This window comes from Dromiciops gliroides, chromosome 3 (assembly GCF_019393635.1).
Source record: "Dromiciops gliroides isolate mDroGli1 chromosome 3, mDroGli1.pri, whole genome shotgun sequence".
NCBI lineage: Eukaryota > Metazoa > Chordata > Mammalia > Microbiotheria > Microbiotheriidae > Dromiciops > Dromiciops gliroides.
Window position 1 is genome coordinate 360610981 of NC_057863.1, and position 22672 is coordinate 360633652.

The 22672-nt window shown below is 35.8% G+C and overlaps 1 protein-coding gene across 1 annotated transcript in view; it reads right to left on the reverse strand.

Moving 5' to 3' along the window:
• The window catches only part of EPC2 (enhancer of polycomb homolog 2), a 183503-nt gene that overhangs the window by 41343 nt on the left and 119488 nt on the right, over window positions 1-22672 (reverse strand). The window contains 2 exon segments of the mRNA XM_043995732.1: window positions 907-1055; window positions 4672-4878. Coding sequence (XP_043851667.1) covers window positions 907-1055; window positions 4672-4878 — 356 coding nt within the window.

Below are 22672 nucleotides of genomic sequence, written 5' to 3' on the forward strand. Positions count from 1 at the left end.
TGGAGAAGTTCAAATCAGGGACTTTAGTAAAGGTCCACTGATAGACTGAATATCAATTTTCTATGGACTAGCTAGCTTGGCTCATTTTAATAAAAATTTAATAAAAATTGATTACCACAGTGATTAATTTCACAGCTAGAGTAATTCTTTTTTTTTTTTTTTAGTGAGGCAATTGGGGTTAAGTGACTTGCCCAGGGTCACACAGCCGGTCAGTGTCAAGTGTCTGAGGCCGGATTTGAACCCAGGTCCTCCTGACTCCAGGGCCGGTGCTCTATCCACTGCGCCACCTAGCTGCCCCTAGAGTAATTCTTAAAGATGATATACTAAGAGGGGCAGCTAGGTGCCACAGTGGATAGAGCACCGGCCCTGGAGTCAGGAGGACCTGGGTTCAAATCCGGCCTCAGACACTTGACACTGACCGGCTGTGTGACCCTGGGCAAGTCACTTAACCCCAATTGCCTCACCCAAAAAAAAAAAAAAAACCACACACACACACACACAAAACAACAAAAGATGACATACTAAGTTATAGATGAATTTCAACAGTACTCATAATGGCAAAACTGTGTTGAAATGCTAGAAAATACTAAAATAATAAAGTCCTATTCCAATGTCTTTATTATTATGGCATGGGGTGAACCATGCATTCTTTTCACAAGGTCTGATATGACCTACGAAGCTTTAAAGACATAGTTAAGTTTTAAAAGGCTTGCAACCAGAATAGCAGCTATGACTTATAAAAACAGGCTATTAAAGAATAGTTTATGATCTATTTCTATCTACAGAGGATGTGCATATACCACTGAAATTACAAACTCTTGACACACTGAAGAAGTAATTTTTAAAAACTCTTATCATAAAAATGCTCATCTAGCTATCAAGTGTTATGATATAGTATTGAGTTACCTTTTTTCAACAACTTCTAATGTTAAGTGCAATAATTCCCGTTTGGTTTTCTCTCTTCTCTTAATCATTTCCAAAATAGTTATGGCTCTGCTAAATTCTCGCCTTAATTTCAACATCTTTTCATATGAGGCTTCATCATTTTTGCGATTCTATTGAACAATAACAAGTTTAAGATTATAATTCACAATGAAATGCAATTTTCCAATCTTAGCATAGAGACAATAATCACGAGTCTAAACTATTACTACTATTCTTACTACTACTTAAGATGCAGACTAAAAGACTTTTGTGAATAGAGTCAATAAATTTTAAAAATCATTTAATTTTAATAAAGTATGTAAAGACCAAATATCTAAAAATAACCAGATATGGAATATTTCCTCTCACTCTGATTTGGGACAAAGGAAAGGCAAATAAAAATGTAAATAATGAATAAGCTTTACCCAAATGACATTGAGAAAGGAAAGTTAAAATTAAATGTTTACTTATTAATATCTTAATTAGTGCTATGAATTTGAACTAATGGGAATAGGTGAATGAACAACAATGTGAATTTTGAATTTCATATTCTTTTCTAATAAACAATTAATTTGATCAATCAATTAGATAAGGCTTATTGATACCCACAATGGCCCAAATATAGGCCATTCATTGGCCCTAAGTTTGGCTTCAACAAAAAAAATCTAAATTATATATATATATATATATATATATATATATATATATATATATATATATATATATATATATTATATAAATTACATTTTTAATACCCTTAAAAGAAAACTTGTCACTTTAGGTAAAACCCCAAGAGCTAAGAATAGAACTATGGCACACTTAGGTAATTCTTCTAATATTCTGAATGTCTTTTAATCTCCCCCAGCCTCACCCATGACACATTTCAAACAGAACAGGTAAGTCTAAAGATGGGATACTAAAGAGATAATGGGGAAAAAAATCGTATTGCCTAAAAAGATAAAGAATGTGATGATTTAAAAAATGAATAAATGCAATGATCTTTATCTTTATTAATCTTTATTTGAATGGAAAGGGTTAAAATAAAAATATTCATGATAATTATTTTAAATATGGTAATACCGGTTTTTTCTTATATACCTATATATTGTTTTCCTTTCAAAGGAGTCTTGTTCTATATTGGGGTATTCAGAGAAGGAAGGCACTAATAAGATTAAGGAGGAACAGAAAAGATTCTCACAGAAGGTGGGATTTTTATCTAAGACTTGAAGATAGGAAGCAAGGAGGTAGAGATTAAGAAGGAGAGTATTCCAGGTATGGAAGACAGCCAATGAAAATAACTGGAGACAGAGTGTCTTAGAGGAGGTAAGTGTCCCTGGATTGCAGAGGATGTTGAGAAAAGTAAAGTTCAACAAGACTGAAAAAGTAGGAAAGGACAAGGTAGTAGGCTTTGAATGTCAGAGGATTTTTAATTTTATCCTTGAGGTGGCAAAAAGCCCCTGAAAGATGACCAAATAAGGGGTGGGGAGTGTGAAGAAGAGATGAAATGATCAGATCTGTGCTTTAGGAAGATTAATTTAACAACTGAGTGGAGAATGAACAGGAGTGAGGAGAGACTTGCTGGAGGTAGATCAACAAGGAGACTATTGTAATAGACTAGGAATGAGGTGATGAGGATATCTATATCTGTCTATATCTATATCTGTACACACACACACACACACACACACACACACACACACACACACACACACACACACACACCCCAGGGTGGTGGCAGCATCAGAAAGAAGGGGCAAATATGAGAGATGGTACAGTGGTAAAACTGATAGGCACTCACAACAGATTGGAAAGAGAGGGTGAAAGAGAATAAGGAATCAAGGATGACACCTAGGTTGGGAACCTGGGTGACTGGGAGTGGTACTACTTTCAACAGCAATAAGGAAGTTTGGAAGGGGGAGGGTTTGACACAGAAGATGAGTCCAGTTTGGGACATGCTGAGCTCAAAATGTCTACAGGACAAAACCAATTTGAGATGCCTAATAGGCATTTGGAGATGGGAGTCTGAAAGTTAGGACAGAGTTTAGAGCTGGATAGATTTTGTGAATTATCAGCATAGAGATGATAACTGAATCTATGGGAGGTAATGAAATCACTAAGTGAAACTGCAGAGAGAGAAGAGAAGAGAGCTCAGGAAAGATCCCTGAAGGATACTCACTTTTAATGCTACTAACCTTTAAAAACATCCAGTAAAGAAAAGAGTGAAAAAGAGTGGTCAGATTGGTAGGAAAAGAACTGAAAAATGATACATATATTTTTAGGCATGGCAAATATATGGATTTCCTTGCTTTTTTAGTACGACTGTGCTTTTCTACAAGAGGATATGGAGTTTCAGGAAAAATCTATTAATCTACAGGTGAAGGCTTAGCATCCTATCTATTAATAAGTAAAATGCAATACTTGCTGTAACTTCTGGGGAAAAAAACTTCAATAAAGCATATCAAGCAAATTCTTAAATAACATTTAAATCAAATTTCTGAGCACAAAATTTTAAAAATCCCAAACAAATATATCAGTTTTTTATTTAACCCCAAAAGAATTCTCCTTTCTCCCTTTCTTTGTCTTTCTAGGTAAAACCTAGACCCTAAAACCCAGGAATTACTCAAATAGGCACTAATAATCATTCAAAAAAAGAAAATAAAAACATCGATCATCAAAACAAACATGTAGCATTTACAGTATATTCAGGGCATTGCATTAGTGAGACAACATGACTTAAAATAGGAATAAAAGAGAGATCTTGTCCTGGAAGAGCTGACCATCTAGTTGATGATGGAGGATACTTACCAAAACAACAACAACAACAAAACAAAAACAAAAACACAAGGCAACTTGTACTCAGTAACAAATGTATAATATAATTAATATGAAGGAGTAATTACTGTGAGTTGGCTCTGTCTAGAAAGGAAGTATGAGGTGAGTTAGGTCTTGGAAAACAGCTAACATTTATATAGTACTTACTATGTATCAGGTACTGTGTTAAGCACTGTACAAATATTATCTCATTTAATCCTCACAACAATCCTGGGAGGTAGGTGCTATTATCATTTCCATTTTAGAAGTGAGGAAACTGAATCAGACAGAGGTTAAGTGGCTTGTCCAAGCTTGCACATCTAGCAAGTATCTGAGGCTAGATGTAAATTTAGATCATCCTGACACCAGGCTCAGTACTCTATCAGTATCACTGAGCTGTTTCCAACTCTAACACTTCATGCCTTTGCAATTTTCCCAACCATGGATCATGGTAGAGGATGGGTTTATGTATATACTGCTAATAAGAATAAGAAAATTGTGGCTACTGACATTTTTTGACTAAATCTTCGAAATCAATCATACCCCCTAGACACCCAAACCAAAAGAAAGGTGAAAGAAGTCTTTCTAAAATCAATGAAAAGCTTGAAATTGAGAATGTTACTTCACTTCTGATAAACTGGGATGGAAAGCTAATTTATATTTGTGTAGTCTACACAGGAAGTAAAGTTCATGCAAGACCTCCACAACTGGCAAATGTAAAGTACAAGCTGAAAATGAGATACCCTTACTCAAGAACTACTGAAAAACAAGATTTCAAATAAAGTTGTTTAATTGTTTTTCTTTGAGTATTAAATTCTATTAATCTCTATGTTCAAATTACTCAAAACCATTTAAGTTATTAACAATAGAAAAACTAAGTATTTCCTAAATACCATTCATTATGTTAGATGAAATTAAATCCAAATTACAAATTACCTTTCGAGTCTGCATTTTCTCTGTTCTTCTCCGAAAAGCAACATAAGGGTCATTGTTGGTAGAGCCATCTCTTTTTTCTTGTTTTATCTGAGGAATGAGGGATGGCCCCCTGCAGTTTTTACGTTTCCTCACCCAGTAGTCATATACAGCCTTAATCAGGTAATCATCCTCATTAAGCAGCAGTTTTGCTTCTTGGAGTGTTACAAGCTAAATGGAAAATATAAAATGCCATCAGTGACAATATTTGAAAAGGAAAAAGAAAAATGCTAATAAGATTAAACATTCATACTTTAACTTAGTTAAGCTGAATGGTTAAACTACTACCACCACCACCACCAATTAAGATGACACATTAAAACCCAAGAACATATTAGTTTTAATATTGTAATAGCTCTTTTCATGCCACTTAAGAAACTGTCAAAAGCAAAATAATAAAAAATAAAATTGAACCTATTATTCTATCCCTAAACAAGACAAACTAATATGGCAACTAAAGTACTAAATTTACTTGAAATAGGGGAAAATCTGAGTACATATTACATGATTACTTGTACTATTAGCATTTTAAGTTTCCTATTTTATCAATTGTTTTATCAAAGTACAGGCGGATTCTATGTTCACAAGCATGGACTTGCAAGTGACTCTGACATGTCTTGTTCATTGTATCACCTTATGAATCACTAGTACCTAGATGGGGCTTTCTGATTTTTTTGCTTTCTTGAGGAAATTAGACATTGATTTCCTGGGGGTGAGATGCCAATAGGTCACATGTTAAAATGGATGTGTATTCCTTTAAAAATTATTTACAGACAATTAGACTAGAATGTATTAGCTGTATAGGTATTAACATCTTGATATCACATAAATAAAAAAACAATATAATAAACAGATGTTAAGTAGTTCATTTTCTCATGTTTGCTTGCTAAATACGTTAACTATAGTTAATTAATAGAGGATAATAATGGCACAAATTGAGTATACCTTCATCATTCATACTTGACTTGGCAATATTTATTTTATTTAAGTAAATATTTATTAAGTAAATATTAGTCTGATTTTCTGGGAAATCACAATGTTAGAGACAGAGACGGAGGCAGAGAGAGAGAATATATGTGCATGCGCGCGCACGCACACACACACACACACACACACACAAATAAAAAACCACATTGCCATGATATGACTTAGAAAAATCCAGCAAATTTATATACATTTCCATCCTTTCTTCCTACTTTTAACTTCATCACCTCTAATCTGCCCTTTTCCCTAACTCACTTTTTCCCCAGGGCAAGAAAAAGAAGTAGGTGCATTAGGTGAAAATATTTTACTCAAACTCAAAGAGAAAGAAGCCAAAAAGGGAATAGAATGGGTAACCTAGAAAATTTGGGGGGGGGGGGCGGGGCAATGGGGGTTAAGTGACTTGCCCAGGGTCACACAGCTAGCAAGTGTCAAGTGTCTGAGGCCGGATTTGAACTCAGGAACTCCTGAATCCAGGGCTGGTGCTTTATCCACTGCGCCACCTAGCTGCCCCCTAACCTAGAAAATATTAAAATCAACACTTATCAGAGTTGTGACAATTTGAAGAACCTAAAAAATAAGATTTCTCACCTAGAAAGAATAATACACGTGCAGAGACTAACAAAACTCTTCACTGGTCATCAGTTTTGAGCATTTTTTTAATGAAGTTTTTAACACCAACTATAAAAATAAATATATTTCCTACTGTTTTGATGGACAAAATGTTTTATGTCTGACTAACTGGGTTCGCCCCTACCCTCCAAGAGTACTTTCCAGTAACTACAGGAATTTTCCCGGAAAATTCATGAGATTCATAGTAATGATACAGTACAACTTGTAGTTCTATATTTCTCTGAGGAGTATTTAATGACCAAGTTGAGGGAAGGTTTTATACACTTGTTATTATATTTTGTAAACTCCTGTAGCTATCTATAAAAAATTGAGGGTTTTTTCTTTTAGACATAAATTTTATATTATTTTGTAAAATATAAATCTACCTCTGATCACACACATACACACACACATACAGAATGGCTTTAGAAACAAAGAGGCGCATATTTATACCAATTTTAAACACAGAAGGCATACACTAAACACCTAGCTTTCAAATGTCTTATATTTTAGTGATATCGGTTTATACCGAAACTCAATATGTAAACAATTAACAATAACTTAAAAGAAAAATTTGTAAATATTCAAAATATAATGAATATGCACTTCAAAATCTTGTTCTGATAGCTGAGACTAGTGAGGCCTATTAGAAGGTACACATACGGGGCAGCTAGGTGGCGCAATGGAAAGAGTACCGGCCCTGGAGTCAGGAATATCTGAGTTCAAATCCGGCCTCAGACACTTAACACTTATTAGTTGTGTGACCCTGGGCAAGTCACTTAACCCCAACTGCCTCACTTTAAAAAAAAAAAAGGTACACATTAATAATAAAATATGCAAAATGAATAAGAAACTAGAATTATAAGACTTTACATTTCTAACTATATTTTAGAGTATTTTCAAACAATTTGTAGACATACTAGGTATTTAATATGATAATAATAAACAGAACTTAAGTTACAAGCAAATTGCAGATCTGCATAAGTGTCATTAGTTGGCTAAACATTAATGAATATTTTACCAGGCACTGTGCTAAGTGGTAGGGACACAAAGAAAAGTAATTGACAGTCTCTGGCTTTGAGGAGCTCACAATCCAATGGGACAGAAAAGAAGCAAACAATTATGTACAAAAAGCTTTATACAGGATAAACAGGAAATAATTAACACAGGAGGGGCAGCTAGATGGTGCAGTGGATAGAGCACCGGCCCTGGAGTCAGGAGGACCTGAGTTCAAATCTGGCCTCAGACACTTGACACTTACTAGCTGTGTGACCCTGGGCAAGTCACTTAACCCCCATTGCCTCACCCCACCCCCCCAAAAAAATTAACACAGGAAAGGGACTAGGATTAAAAGAGATTGGAAAAGGATTCCTGCAGAAGGTAAACTTTTAGCTAGCACTTAAAGAATGGCAGAGAAATCAGGAAGCAGAGATGAGGAAGGAAAGCATTACAGATTTGGAGACAGTCAGAGAAAATGTTTGGAGCCAAGAAATGAAGTTTCTTATGTAAGAAACAGCAAGAAGGCCAGGGACTCTGCATCACAAATTATGTGGTGAAGTATAAGGTATAAAAAAACTAGAAAGCTATTGACTATAATTGTAAATAGCTTTCAATTCATGAAAGAATTGAAACTATAGCAGGATTAATGAGTTATGTTTTGGTTTTAATTCCAAACAAAGCTAGTACATCTTATATGTGACTAAAAATAGCCTTGTTCCTGAGATCATACACAACTTCTGACATAACCTGGTCAAATTTTCATAATTTTCTTCAGTAAAACAAATTTCCTTAATGGAACAGAGTGAAAATCAGAATGGAATAGAAGAAAGAAAAACTATGCTGACCTCAACAAGAACCTGTGCTGATTGGCTAATATGACAAAAGGAAAATGTTGGATGTTGGAGGAGACGTGGAAAAACTGAAACACTAATGGATTATTAGTGGAGTTGTGAACTGATCTAACCATTCTAGAAAACAATTTGGAACTATGCCTGAAGAGCTATCAAACTGTATACCCTTTGATTCAACAACACCACTGCTAGGTATATATACCAAAGACATCCAAAAAAAGGGAAAAGGACCTATTTGCACAAAAATATTTTATAGCAGCTCTTTTTGTGGTGGCTAAGAATTGGAAATCAAAGGGATGCCTATCAATTGGGGAATGGCTAAACAAACTGTGGTATATGATGATGGTGGAATTTTGTTATGCTATAAGAAATGACAAGCAGGATGATTGCAGAAAAACCTGGAAAGACTTACATGAACTGATGCAGAGTAAAGTGAAGAGAACCAAGAGAACGTTGTACACAGTAACAGCAATACTGTTCAATGAAGAACTGTGAATGACTTAAGTTATTTTCAGCAATACAATACCAAAGGACTAATCATTAAGCATACTATCTGCCTCCAGAGAAAAAACTGGGATTATTGGAATACAGACTGAAGCATGCTATATTTCACATTCATTTTTTTCTTTTATTTGTCTTCTTGTACAAAATGACTAATATAAAAATATTTTACATAATTGCACACATAGAACCTATATCTGACTGCTTACTGTCTCAGGAAGAGGGAAGGGGAGGGAGGGATGAAAAGTCAGAGGAACAGAATTTGGAACTCAAAACTTTAAATAGGGGGCAGCTAGATGGCACAGTGAATAAAGCACTGACCTTGGGTTCAGGAGAACCAGAGTTTAAATCCGGCCTCAGATGCTTGATGCTTTCTAGCTGTGTGACCCTGGGCAAGTCACTTAACCCTCATTGCCCCACCAAAAAAACAAAAAACAACAACAAAATCCCTTTAAATAAAAGTGGGAAGAGGAAGAGGAGGAGGAGGAGGAGGAGGAGGAGGAGGAGGAGGAGGAGAGAGAAAGATAGGAAGAAGGAGGATGCTTCCCTTTGCATTCAGACTCAATCAGTTCTTTCTCTGGAGATCATGTCTTTCAGAAATGTCTTGAATGATCATCTAACTGAGAATAATTAAGTCATTCAGTTGATCATTCTACAATATTCCTGTTACTTTGTACAATGATCTCCTGACCGCTCACTTCACTTTCTATCAGTTCATTATAATAATCTTCCCAGGTTTTTCTGAAACCATCCTGCTTATCATTTCTTATAGCACAACAGTATTTCATCAAAATCAAATACAACTTGTTCAGCCATTCCCCAAATGATGGGCATCCCTTCAATTTCCCTCCATTCTAATGAAGCACTACTTACCTGTGACTTGAATTAATACAATAACTTCTCTCTCCTTTGTCTACTCCTCCCTCCAGGCCCTTCTAAACAATAGATAAGTCTTCCTGAACACAAATTCTTAATGATTTCACATTTTTAATAGAACAAAGTTCAAATTCTTCAAGTTAGCATTCAAGGCTCTTCCCCCATAGGACCCCATCCTTAGACGCAAGATTTTAGCTAAACTGGGCTATGTCGACATATATACTCTTCTTTCCTATCACTATCACAAGGTTGTTTCTATTCTACATGAAATGCTGTCCCATAGCATCTATCTATCTACCAAAAGCCTACCCACCCTTCAAGGCCCAGCTCCTCATGAAACTTTGCTGGCTGCCCCCTAATAGAAGTGAACCCTTTCTTGAACCATTATATCATTTATTTTGCTTTATCTCTCTTATAATATAACTGTAATATCTGTCCCTCTAATTGTGGGAGTATCCTGGTAACCTCTTCTCTTTTCTCCTTAAACCATTATGACCTTATCAGTTCAGAATGGTTAAATTATCATTGCTACATAGATTACTCCCCTGCTTCTCCAGAACAGCCTAGAACAACAAACTCCTTTCACACCCAAAACTCTGGCTCTGGAGCTTGGCTGTCTCCAGTTACTCACCACTCCACTGGCCAGAATTCTCTATACCTGCCACCCCTTCCTATCCTTTCCAGTTCTAAAACATAATCAAATTAACTTTGTCACTGATCCTGGTAAGACTGTGTGACTCTCTCCTCTGGGACCAGGTACCACTCCTTTAGCTTAAATCAAAGTATTCCACCCAGTCCTTTTGCTTCGTGTGTTGTGAATGTAAGCTCCTTGAGGACAGGGACTATTCATTTTGTATTTGTAACTCTAGGACTCAGAAAGCAAAGTTAATAAATATTTATGAAGCCCTTGCCATGTGCCAGGAACTGTTCTAAATGCCAGAGATACAAACACAGTGCTTGGCACATAGCAACCACATAATTAAACAATCAATCAGCCAGCCCTAATTTCTCTCCTGAGCTTTAGTAAAGCATCATAAACTGCCTAATGACTATTTCAAATTGAATGTCCCCAAAGCATCTCAAACTCAGTAGGTCCAAAAGAATTATCTTTCCCCCTAGACACAGCCCTCTTTTGAACTTCATTTCTATCAAAATCAAAGCCATATATGTAGTTACCAAGGAAAGCAAATTTGGAGTTCTCTCTCCCATCCCCAATTAATCCAATCGGTGTTCAAGTCTTGCCCATCTACCTTCATATAAAAACCTTCCTCTTGTCACCACTCACATGACCATCACTCTGGATGAAGTCCTCATCACCATGTTCTGTACATTTGGAATGCATAATTTGGAGTAATAGAGAATATAAAAAGAGACTAGGAGATGAAATAAGGTGAGGTGTAAAGTTGGGGTGCAGTGGGAATGAAGCTGAAATATACAATGTTTATAAAGATTAGAAAGTAAAGGAAGCAATGGTCATGTGTTTTAATTGATATTCATCAATGATATGTGTCCATAAATTCCCTTCTATCCTTTATCCTTTCCTGATACATTTGCAGTAATATTTTGGACTGATTAGAACCATCTTAGTAGTGATTTCTCTGTTTGCAAGAATTTGTATAATACAGACATTAACTGTTCTTTATAAATTTGATAGGATTCTCTTGTAAATCTATTTGAAAAGAAGGTAGGGTGTATGTTGGGGGGGGTTGCCTTTAGAGAATGAAGTATTTAAGTTCTCTAGTATTCTGCTTATCTGAGCATTTTATAGTTTTCTGGGTGATATTATTTCTTTTAAATTCTCAGTTTTAGTGCCATGACTGTGTATAATAGGCTTTGATCACTATATTTCTTCTGAGTTTTTTTGATGATTTTACACTGTTCATTTTTAATTTGGTTTATTTAATGTCCCATCCATATCTTTTTCCTAAGATTGGCTGATAAATTCCTACAGTTTATTAATTTTATTAGTCTTTTTGAAGAACGAGTTTTTAGTTTTGTTTATCTCTTAACTCTTTTTGTTTTCTAATTTATTTCTGTGTCCTATACATTTCAAGATTTCTTCTTTTGTATTTCTTTTAGGTTTGCTTACTTTCTGATTTTTAGAGGCTTTTTCTTTCGTTAACCTGCTTCAAAAAAACCCAACAAATTAAAGTTAAAGGAATATTCAATGCTCATGGTTAAGCATACTAAGAATGACAATCCTACTAAAGTTAATTTACAAATTTAATGCTACCAATCAAAGTAAACCAAAGGGATACTTTTTTACAAAGCCAGATAAAATTTAAACAAAATTCATTTGGAAAGACAAAAGATCTCAAATAACAAGAAAACTAATGAAAAAAATGAAGAGATGAAGGGAAAAAATCACAGTTCCAGACTTCAAACTATATTTTAAAGTAGCAATCATCAAAACCATTTGGCAACGGTTTTAGGCAGCTAGTTGGCACAATAAGAGTGCTAAATCTGCAGTCATTTTCAAATCTGGCCTCAGACATTACTACCTGTGTGACTCTGGAAAATCATTTACTCTTTCTGCCTCAGTTTCCTCATCTGTAACTCAGGGATAAAAACACCATCTTCCTCCCAGGATTGCTGTGAGGATAAAATGAGATAATATATAAAGTGCTTTGCAAACCATAAAGCACTATATAAATGTTAACTATTAATACTAGTTAAAAAATAGTAGATCAATGAACAGACAGAAAAGGAAGATTTTGAAATATGTGAACCCAATAATGAAGTGTTCAATATACCACATACCTACCCCCCAAAAAAAATACTGAGGGAAGAATTCTTATGTCAAGAACTGATGGGAAAATTAGAAAAGCCAAGCAAAAATTAGGTTTCAAACACATCTTATAGCTGAATGTTATAGACTATACCACAAAACAGTAGATGAAAAACTGATCATATACCACTCCTGTCCATGGGTACCTATGTGCCTGAGTGGATAGAGTGTTGTACTTGGAGTCAGGAATATTTGAGTTCAAATCCTCACTAAGACATTTACTAAATGTGTGACCTGTATATGTTATTCATACTCTCGGTCTTGGTTTCTTTATCTTTAAAATGAGAGCAATAATATTACCTTCCCCTCAGAGTAGTTGTAAGGATCAAATGAGATTATGAGGACGATGACCACAGTAATAATGAGAACAATAGCATTATAATATATAATATATATAGGCATATAGTAGGCCAGGTATTGTGCTAAGCACTTTACAATTATTATCTCATTTGAGTCTCACAACAACCCTGGGAGGCAGGTGTAATGGGGGGGGGGGGGGAGGAGAGTGGGATGAGGGTTAAGTGACTTGCCCAGGGTCACACAGCTAGTAAGTGTCAAGTGTCTGAGACCGGATTTGACCTCAGGTCCTCCTGAATCCAGGGCTGGTGCTCTATCCACTGCTCCACCTAGCTGCCCCCTAGGTGTTATTATTTTTACAGATGAGTACTCCAAGTCCAGCACTCTATCCATTGCATTATCTAGCTTCCTATATAATATAAACAAATCTCTTTGTAGTCCATAAAGTACTATCTATACCTATATATCTATACACATGATATAAATACTATAGGTACTATAGTATATAAGTACTATATATGTATATAAAAATGCTAATTGATGCTGTTACTATTACTAGTAAGTTAATTCTTACCCAGATAAGAGATAAAGGTAATCAGAAAAGTCAAAAGAGGCAACTTTTATTACATTAAGTTGAAAAGCTTTTACACAAACAAAAATAAGGGAACTAGGCTAATACTGGAAGCAGTGAACTGGGGGGAAAGTCTTTATATTTTGTACCTCTGAGGAGGGTCTGATATCTAAGAAATAGGGAAAAAATATATATATAAGACCAAAAGGCCATTCTTCAATTGATATGTGACCAAAGGATATGAACAAATAGTTCTCAAAAGAGGAAGTTCAAACTAAACAACTATATGAAAGACTATCCCAAACCACTAATAATAAGAGAAAATTAAGAATGAATGAATGAATGAATGACAAAGCCAAACCCTGAAGTTTCACCTCACATCCAGAAAATTGGCAATGATGACAAAAAATGAAGATATGGAAGAGTTGGGGAAAGACAAGCATACTAAGACATTATGGGTGGAACTGTAGATTAGTACAAACATTCCAGTAAGTAATTTGGAATTATGCTAAGCAAATGACAAAAATGTCCATACGTATACTCTTTGACCAAGAGACAATACTTCTAAGCTTATACTCCAAAGAGATCAATAAACAAAAAGAAAGGCATTATATACACCAAAATATAGTAGCACTGTTTATGATAAAGAACTAGAAACAAGGTACATTGTTATCAACTGTAGAATGGCTAAACTAATTCAGATATGTAATGGTCTATTGTTGTTGTATAGTCATTCAGTCATATCCAACTCTATCTGACCTCATGAACCCTGTCCATGGGGTTGGTTTTTGGTTTTTTGGGGGAAGGAGACGTGTGTATACAAAGACAATGGAGTGGTTTGCATTTCCTTCTCCATTGTGCCCCCATTTTACAGATGAGAAACTGAGGTCAAGTGACTTGCCCAGGATTACCTAGCTAGTAAGTTTCTGAGGACAGATCAGAAGAACTTAACAGATCTTCCTATTTCCAGGCACTGGAAATCTATCTACTATGCCACCTAGCTGCCCCAGTGGTTTATTATTGTGCTGTAAGAAAGTGATGAAAAGAATACTGAAAAGCAGGGAGAGCCATATGAATTGATGTAAATTAAGGTAGAACAAGGAAAACATTTGGCTTTACTTCAATATTGCACATTTAAAAAACAAAACAAACGAACGCTACAAAATTATAAGGACTTAGATGGAAAGAAGAGATATAAGAAACTATTTCCTCTCACTTCTTTGCAGCAGTGAAGCACCATGGGCCACTTTTCTGAACTGACTTCCAGATTTTTCAAGTCTCTCAAGTCTTGAAGTCCCCAAATTAACCTAATACCAGTGCTAAAGAGGAATGGAAAATGTCTATAGAACTGATGCTTAAGATTATGGCTGTCTTTCTAGTTATAATAGCTATGGTTAAATAGAGCTCATCTCTTCCATCATTCCTAAATTATTTCCCACCATACATAAATGCAGACTATGGTCCCCGGGTTTATATTTACACATATATTTTCTTGCCCTGACCATAACATATCAAATCCAATTATTACTATGTGCTAGGTACTGTAATGGGGATAAGAAGACAAAAGCAAAATGGTTTCTGTCCCCAAGGAACTTACATTCTAATAGGGAGGTTGACAAATACAAATACAGATATATATTAAATGCACAAAAATATTGACACAAGGCCACATGCAGAGGACATTAACACATGGGGGACCAGTAGAAGCCTCAAGAAGAATGTGGTACACACCAATCAGTTTGGCTAATATGACAAAAAGGGAAAGTGATAAATATTGGAGAAGCTGTGGAAAAATTGGAACACTAATGCATTGCTGGTAGAATTGTAAACTGATCCAATCATTTTGGAGAGCAATTTGGAACCATGCCCAAAGGGCTATAAAACTGTACATACCCTTGGGGCAGCTAGGTGGCGCAGTGGATAAAGCACCGGCCCTGGATTCAGGAGTACCTGAGTTCAAATCCAGCTTTAGACACTTGACACTAGCTGTGTGGTACTAGGCAAGTCACTTAACCCCAACTGTCTCACCAAAAAAACCCAAAACAAACAAACAAAAAAAACCACCTGTACATACCCTTCAAGCAATACCACTACTAGATTTATATCCCAAACAGATCATAAGGGAAAAGGACCCACATGTACAAAAATATTTATAGCAGCTCTCTTTGTGGTAGCAAAGAACTGAATATCGAGGGGATGCTCATCAATTGGGAAATGACTACACAAGTTGTGGTATATGAATGTAATGGATTATTGTGCTATAAGAAATGATGAACAGGCAGGTTTCAGAAAAAGCTGTAAAGACTTAAGTGGACTGATGCTGAGTGAAGTGAGCAAAACCAGGAGAATATTGTACAGAGTAACAGCAACATTGTATGATGATCAACTGTGATAGACTTAGCTCTTCTCAGCAATACAATAATCCAAGACAATTCCAAAGGACTCATGATGAAAAATGCTCTTCACATCAAGAAAAAAAGAACTGTGGAATGTGAATACAGATTAAACCACACTTTTTCTACTTTTGGGTTTTTTTTTCCTTTTCTGAGCTTTTTTCCCCTTTTTTGATTCTTCTTTCATATTTCATGACTAATGTGGAAATATGTTTAATGTGATTGTACGTCTATAACCTACATCAGATTGCTTTTTGTCTTGGGATAGGGGGAGAGAAGGAGAAAATTTTGAAACTTAAAATCTCGTAAAAACAAATGTTGAAAACTATCTTTACATCTAACTGGGAAAAAATAAAATACTACTGAGATTAGAAAAAAAAAGAAGGTTCCGGCACATGTGATGGTTAATGCAGAATGTAAAGAAATAAGATAATGTCAGTTAATATCAACAGCAAGTTTACTGGGTAGGCCTGGGAGATTCACTTTAGTCTAGATTAGAAAAAAGGAAAATTCTGGTTCTCATCCTTGATGTGGTTCTAATTCCTTTGAGAGGAACAGGCCTAATTTTAACCAACCAAAATGCCTCTAGAACATTGCAACGACTAAGACATTATAGCACAGAAACAGTATTTTCCTCAGAGGAGCGGAGTATATCACAGAGGCAAATTTAGGCTTCATGTAAACAAAAACTTGTCAACAGAGCTTTTCAAAGGTAGAATAGATTACCTTGAATGTAGTAAATTAAACTGAAGACTGAATGAACATCTGTCTAGTATATTGTAGGAGGAATTCTTTTCCAGGTATGAATTAGACTAGATAGCTACTGAGAGATCCCATCTAACTTTCACATTCTGTGATCAGTCTGAAAGGGTTTTTTCCATGTTTCTAGAGCCTGCCCAAAGCAACGAGAGGTGTTCACATGTAACTGTGAGTCATAATCACTATTTAGGTTCCTTTTCCTGCCAATGTGGGAAATCTCTTCCAATTACTATATTCCAATGACTATCATTAAGAATAAAAACTGATTCTCAAGAACAAAAACACAAAGTATAGATTTAAGCTAGGTCATAGATACATCATACTAGGGTGCTCAACACTTTATTTTATGATAGTAAAACTTTTTTCTGCAATCATATGAATAATCATGGTCAGTTTCACATCTATTACCTGTGAAAGGTGTGGTAATATACAGTCCAAAATATGGACATGCTGAGAAAAAAAAGTATGTGGTAGAATGCTTCATGAAATCATTATTGTTATGCTGAACTGTTGTACAGAATAAATAAAAATAACTTTCTATGTTTAGCTGTTCCAGGAAAAAAGTTACTATCTCATTAAACAATACAAAGGTTTTCTAAAAGCAAGCTTATTGGGCTTTATCTGCTCCTCATTGTGGTTGTAACAGTAAAAACTTGATTCTACATGGTGCCTAACATGATGAAATACTTAAGCACTGTTCTAAAATCACATTAAACTGGCAACACATCAACGGTCAATAGCTTTGAACATCCTAAAAGGGAGAAGTGCTGTCCAAGATATGAAAGCCTATGTGTTGTCTGCATGTAAATAAGGAACTACTTCCTCAAAGACAGCTATGTACAGACAATAGGCATGGCTCTGGCCTTATTCTTCTGGTGATGACTCACATGGTTACAATTTAAAAGCCCAAAGCCTCACTGGTTATCTTGTTACAAGACCCTTAATACTATCAAAAAATTCTTGTTCAGGAACTGAATAGGCATAGCTGCTATGAATATCTAACTATTGGTAGAGAACAGCTTTCCCAGAAATCTTTACCCTGACTATTTTGATAGCTGGGGCCTTTTTCTCATTGTTGAGAATATGAATGTATATCTGTATGCAAGCACGTGAAGGCATACACACACACACATGCACCATTCATTGCCGGGTTTATGTGTAGGCCTGAGGGAAAGTAGGTGTTACAGAAGTAAATGTGAGGATGCCACGGGAAAGAGGCCAAAGACATAAACTGGTCATGGTAATTGCCTCTTTCCCAGTTTCCATGTAAATGTAAAAAGGTCTCTTCGTATCGATCACCTTACCACAACAGACAATAATATCCTGGAACAGTAGCAGAATGTGCTGAATGTGTTACAGAAACAAAAACTAACAAAGTTGCTATTTTTACAGCAGGATTTCAGTATGATACCAATAAGCAAGTTTGTTGATTCAGAACTGAACTGCTTTCACATCAAAAAGAAACTACTGGAGCAGCTAGGTGGAGCAGTGGATAAAGCACTCAACAACCCCCTCAAATAAATTTTTTCCATTATCCTCTGGGTTATTTGCAACTTTATTTCTTCAGAGATTATGGAATCTCATGGTTCACAGCCATATAGCATTACTGAAAGAAAACTGATTTTTTATTTTAAAAGGACATTTGTTTCAGGGAAAGGCTTGGGAACACTAATGGATTGTACAACTTCCCAAATGCAATGCAGCCCATCCTCTTGCTCCTGTTTAATGCATTTTAGGCTCAGTTCATTTTCAAACTCTGAACAATAGGTTCTTCAACCATTTGACTATTTTGTTATGGATAGTTGAGTCAAACTTTTGAATGACTATGGATCTTTTTTTTTTCTTAAGTGAGGCAATTGGGGTTAAGTGACTTGCCCAGGGTCACACAGCTAGTAAGTGTTGTAAGTGTTGTGTCTGAGGCTGGATTTGAACTCAGGTACTCCTGACTCCAGGGCCGGTGCTCTATCCACTGCGCCACCTAGCTGCCCAACTATGGATCTTAATAAAAAGGTACTACAATATTCAGTGGGTTGATAAAATCAACACAGTATCATCTACAAAGAGGAGTATCTGGAGGACCTCTCATCCATAGGGAATCTCTCTTCCACTTGTACTCTGAATTAATATCCAAGACAGTGATTTGAATGAATGAAAAAGTATTTAAGTGCTTGCTAATTGCCTAGCATTGTGGAAAAAAGTAGGAACATTAATGCTAAAACTATGTAGTCCTTGCCTTCAAGGACCTTATACTCTAAAATGGAATGGTGGAAATAATCCAAATAGAGAAATGGTGCGAAGGAAAGGAAAAGGAAGTTGCCACAGGGAAGCTGAATCATATTCCCTTTCCAAAAACAAGGGAGGTACTGATTTGATTACTGAGTCCAGAGCAGAAAACAGAAAGGGGGTGGGTGGGGGCATATATGGTGGAAAAGTATGGAGAGGCCAGAAAAAGAGAAGATGACCTGGGTGGACAACTCTATGATATATGAAGTGTGGTCTGGTATAGAGTTGCCTATGTGAGTTTGCTTTTATTTACTCACCAATTAAAACAGCTCAACCCCAGGGTTTGTAATCAGCTTTAGCACAAGCATGCATGTCTGTGCTCTTATGACCTACATGATACTTATAATCAGGAGGATAAACAAAACTATCTCTGTTCTTCAAACAGTGAGTTGTAGTAGGAATAATTTGGATTTAGTTGGAGGACTTGAGTTTGAATATCAATAATGCTGTTTACTACCTGTGCAGCCTGGGAGAACTCACAAAACCTCTTTGGAACCAGAAGGTTGGGAGTATACTAGAGGCCTGTTATCCCTTTTAACTCTAATTCTCTAAGGGTGTGGTTTTTCAATAATTTCAAAAAACACTGACATATGGATAAAAAGCTCACTCATCATGGATCTCCCTTCCCTTTCTCACCAACATAAGAATAGAAAACAACTAACTTATCACAGATCTCCATTCCCTTGCTCACCAAACTCCTCCAAAAAAGTGATTATATTCAATGTATCTACTTCCTGTTCTTCCTCCATAACCCTCTGAAATCTGGCTTTCAACTTAATTACTCTATGAAACGGTTCTATCCAAACTTACCAAAGGTCTCTTAATGGTGAGATGATTGTTTTAAGTCTGTCTAATCCTCCATATCTATCTGCTGCATTTGACAGTTAGCCCCTCTATTCCTGGATGCTCTCTTTCTATTCTTAGTTTTTGTAATACTACTCTCTCCTGGCTTGCCTCATACGTATCTAACTGCTCCTTCCCCATCTCTTTTGCTGGTTCAGCATCCAAATCACAGATCCTAATTGGATTTTCACTCCCAAAAGATAAGTCAAAACTGGGGTTTCTTCCTCTAAAGTACTGTTTTGTCTTTCAATGTGTCAGTCCCTCTGCTCTTTTCCCTCCGTATACTTTTTTATGTTATGTTAACAGTTCCCATATGTATAATTGTCATCTCTATTCAGATGGCATACATTTCCACATACATATGTATGTGTACATACATATGCAGAGCATTTGTGAATATCTAACTCTACTTTCTGAGTTTCAATCTCCAATCACACTTTAAACTGGATTCTTAGAGACATCTTAAACTCAACAAACGTTTCTAAAAGTGAACATTTAACTTTCTATCTAGACTCTCCCCTTTTCTAAACTTCCTTCTTTCTATTAAAGGCACCACCAATATCCTTCCACTTTCTCAGGTTTTTAATTTCAGCATTGTCAATGACTCATCACTCTCACTCATCCCACATATCCATCAGTTACCCAATCTTACCATTTCTAGCTTCACAACATCTCTTGCATCCAACCCCTTCTCTTCACTCACACAGCTACCACTTTACTTCAGGTCTTCATCACCTCTGACCTAGATAATTGCAAGAACTTCATTGGTCTTCTTGATTCACAGTTCTCCTAACTCTAGAGTTCATTCTTCAACTGTGGCCAAAGTAATTTTCCTTAAGCACAAATCTGACCATGTGACCTCCCTACCTGACTAACTCCAGAGATTGACCTATTGTATGTATGAAAAAATATTTACTCATCAACCTAGCTTTTAAAAACCCTTTACAAACTGGCCTCAACTTAACTTTCTATTCTTAAAGGATGTGAGATTTTCCCCAACCCTTAGACATCAGTGATTTAACTGTGATAAGTAATCAGTATAATAGACTACAAATGGTGATTTACTCATGTTTAAGTGTTCTTTAGTCTCTTGGGTTAAGATATTTTGTAACTTGCTCTCAATATACTCTGAGTATTCTTTAGCAGCTTAAGCAAATGCAGTAAGTAGGAAAGAAATTGTGTAACATGTTCCTATTGTGAACTTCTCTCTTGACCATCTTCTTTCATTGTGGTTAAATGTTCAACCAAGGTACTAAAAATAGTATCTTCTAAGCTGAAGGCATCAATGGGCATTTTTTATGTTATGCAGTAGACTTCAAATTGGCTGACTGCCAGGTACCTGTTTGACCCTGTTGCCATCATGAAAGACTATGTCCATGACTTGGGCATGGTGACCATGTTAAATATTTCATTTCTGTACTATTTGCATTATGCTATGGAGAAATAATGGGAGACGTTGGTCTAAAATTTACAGCCCTGCCAAGGGTATAAAAGCAGCCAAGTTATACTACTCCACGTCTTTCAGGTCCTGACTGGCTTTATTGTGAGACAGGTACCCTCTCTCAATAAACCTATTTTCTACAGCTTGGAGACTCCGTTTCTTGTTCTTCATCGAGACTTAGAAATTTTCATGACAAGAACATTGTGCCTCCTCCTCCTCTCTGCTATCCAGCCAAATTGATCTATCTGTTCTTCATTTAAGACACTCTAATCCCCAGTTCCATAGCCTGGCTTTCTGTCCAAATGTCTAGAATGCATTCCTTCATTACCTATACCTCACAGAGTCCCTGTCTTCCTTTAAAAATGGAGGTTAGGCATCATCTCCTGAAAGAAGCCTTTCCTCAGCCCCTAACTGCTAGAGGCCTTCCTCCTAAACTATCTTGTATTTAACTACTTTGTGTATATTAAATTTGTTAATTTGTGTTGTATATATTTTATACACATTTGTTTTCTACATGATTAGAATATAAGCTCACTGCAAATAGAGACTGTTTGGTCTTTGTGCTTTTATCACCAACACCTAGTGCAGAAAATGCCTAGCACACAATAAAAATATTTGCTGATTTATATGAAATCAAATGATTGTCACAAGTCAACAAACAATAAACATAGTGGGCTCTTGTAGTTTCTGCAGATTTAAAGTAATAGTGTGACTGTAAATATGTTGTCCAGTAGAACACTGGAAGTTTATCTAATCCTTTCTAATTCTTTATCAAGGATGCCCTGGGTGCAGTACACATTAATCTCATAAAGATTTTATAGAATTGGAAATGTAGGCAAATGGGTAAGCAGTTACTGATATTTTCTCAAATTATACTGAGTAGTAATAAAGTTAATAATCCTTTCCAAGATTTGGGTACATTCTCTTCTTTCGGCTAACTTGAGAATTTTCATTATTTAAAACTTTCAAAACCGTGTTGTCTTTAGCACAGATTTCTTCCGCGTATACTTGGTCTGATTCAGTTGCTCTTCTAATCTTTACTTTTCTTAGTGCTATATCTACTTTTTATGTTGTACATTGGGGACTTATGTTAAAAATCCATACACGCTGGTTCTACTTTCATTGAGGTGCAAAATAATTTTGTTACAAAAATCCTAAGATCTTTTCCATGTTTTTACAGTTTGCAGACCTCTTTAAATAATCTCTGAATATCTGCCTTGCCACCTGTCAACCTGCTTTCCCCTCCACATCTTCTTATTCCTCAAGAATTTGAAGCATTCTCCTACATAAGAATTTACAAACAAACTGGGTCTTTAAATTTATATCCTAAAATAGTATAGTTACCTTTGGCTATCACATACTTTCTGAGTTCTTTTTTTAAGTGCCCTTATCAGAGCAATTAATTTACAATGGTTAAATTTCCTTAGGAAATGGTGACAGTATATGTTAAATGTCTGTTCTTTTATACATTTAACTTTTGAGGGGCACCAATATTTTAAAATGTCAGGATGGAAAGGCTTTAGCTGTATGCCACATCCTCAAATTTTTAATCCTTTCACCTATTTTGGAATGGATTCCAATCGTTGCCCTAACAATTCAGTGGCTTAAGCTGTTACACAGGCATTTGAGAAATGACTCCATATTCTGTTTTTAAAATTTTCTTTATTGTGAACTTTAACAAACAGGAACATTTCAATATAAAAGAAAACAAAACAAACCCCGAAACTCCAAGAGTTTTTTATAAGAAGCTGTAAACTTCTATTACATACA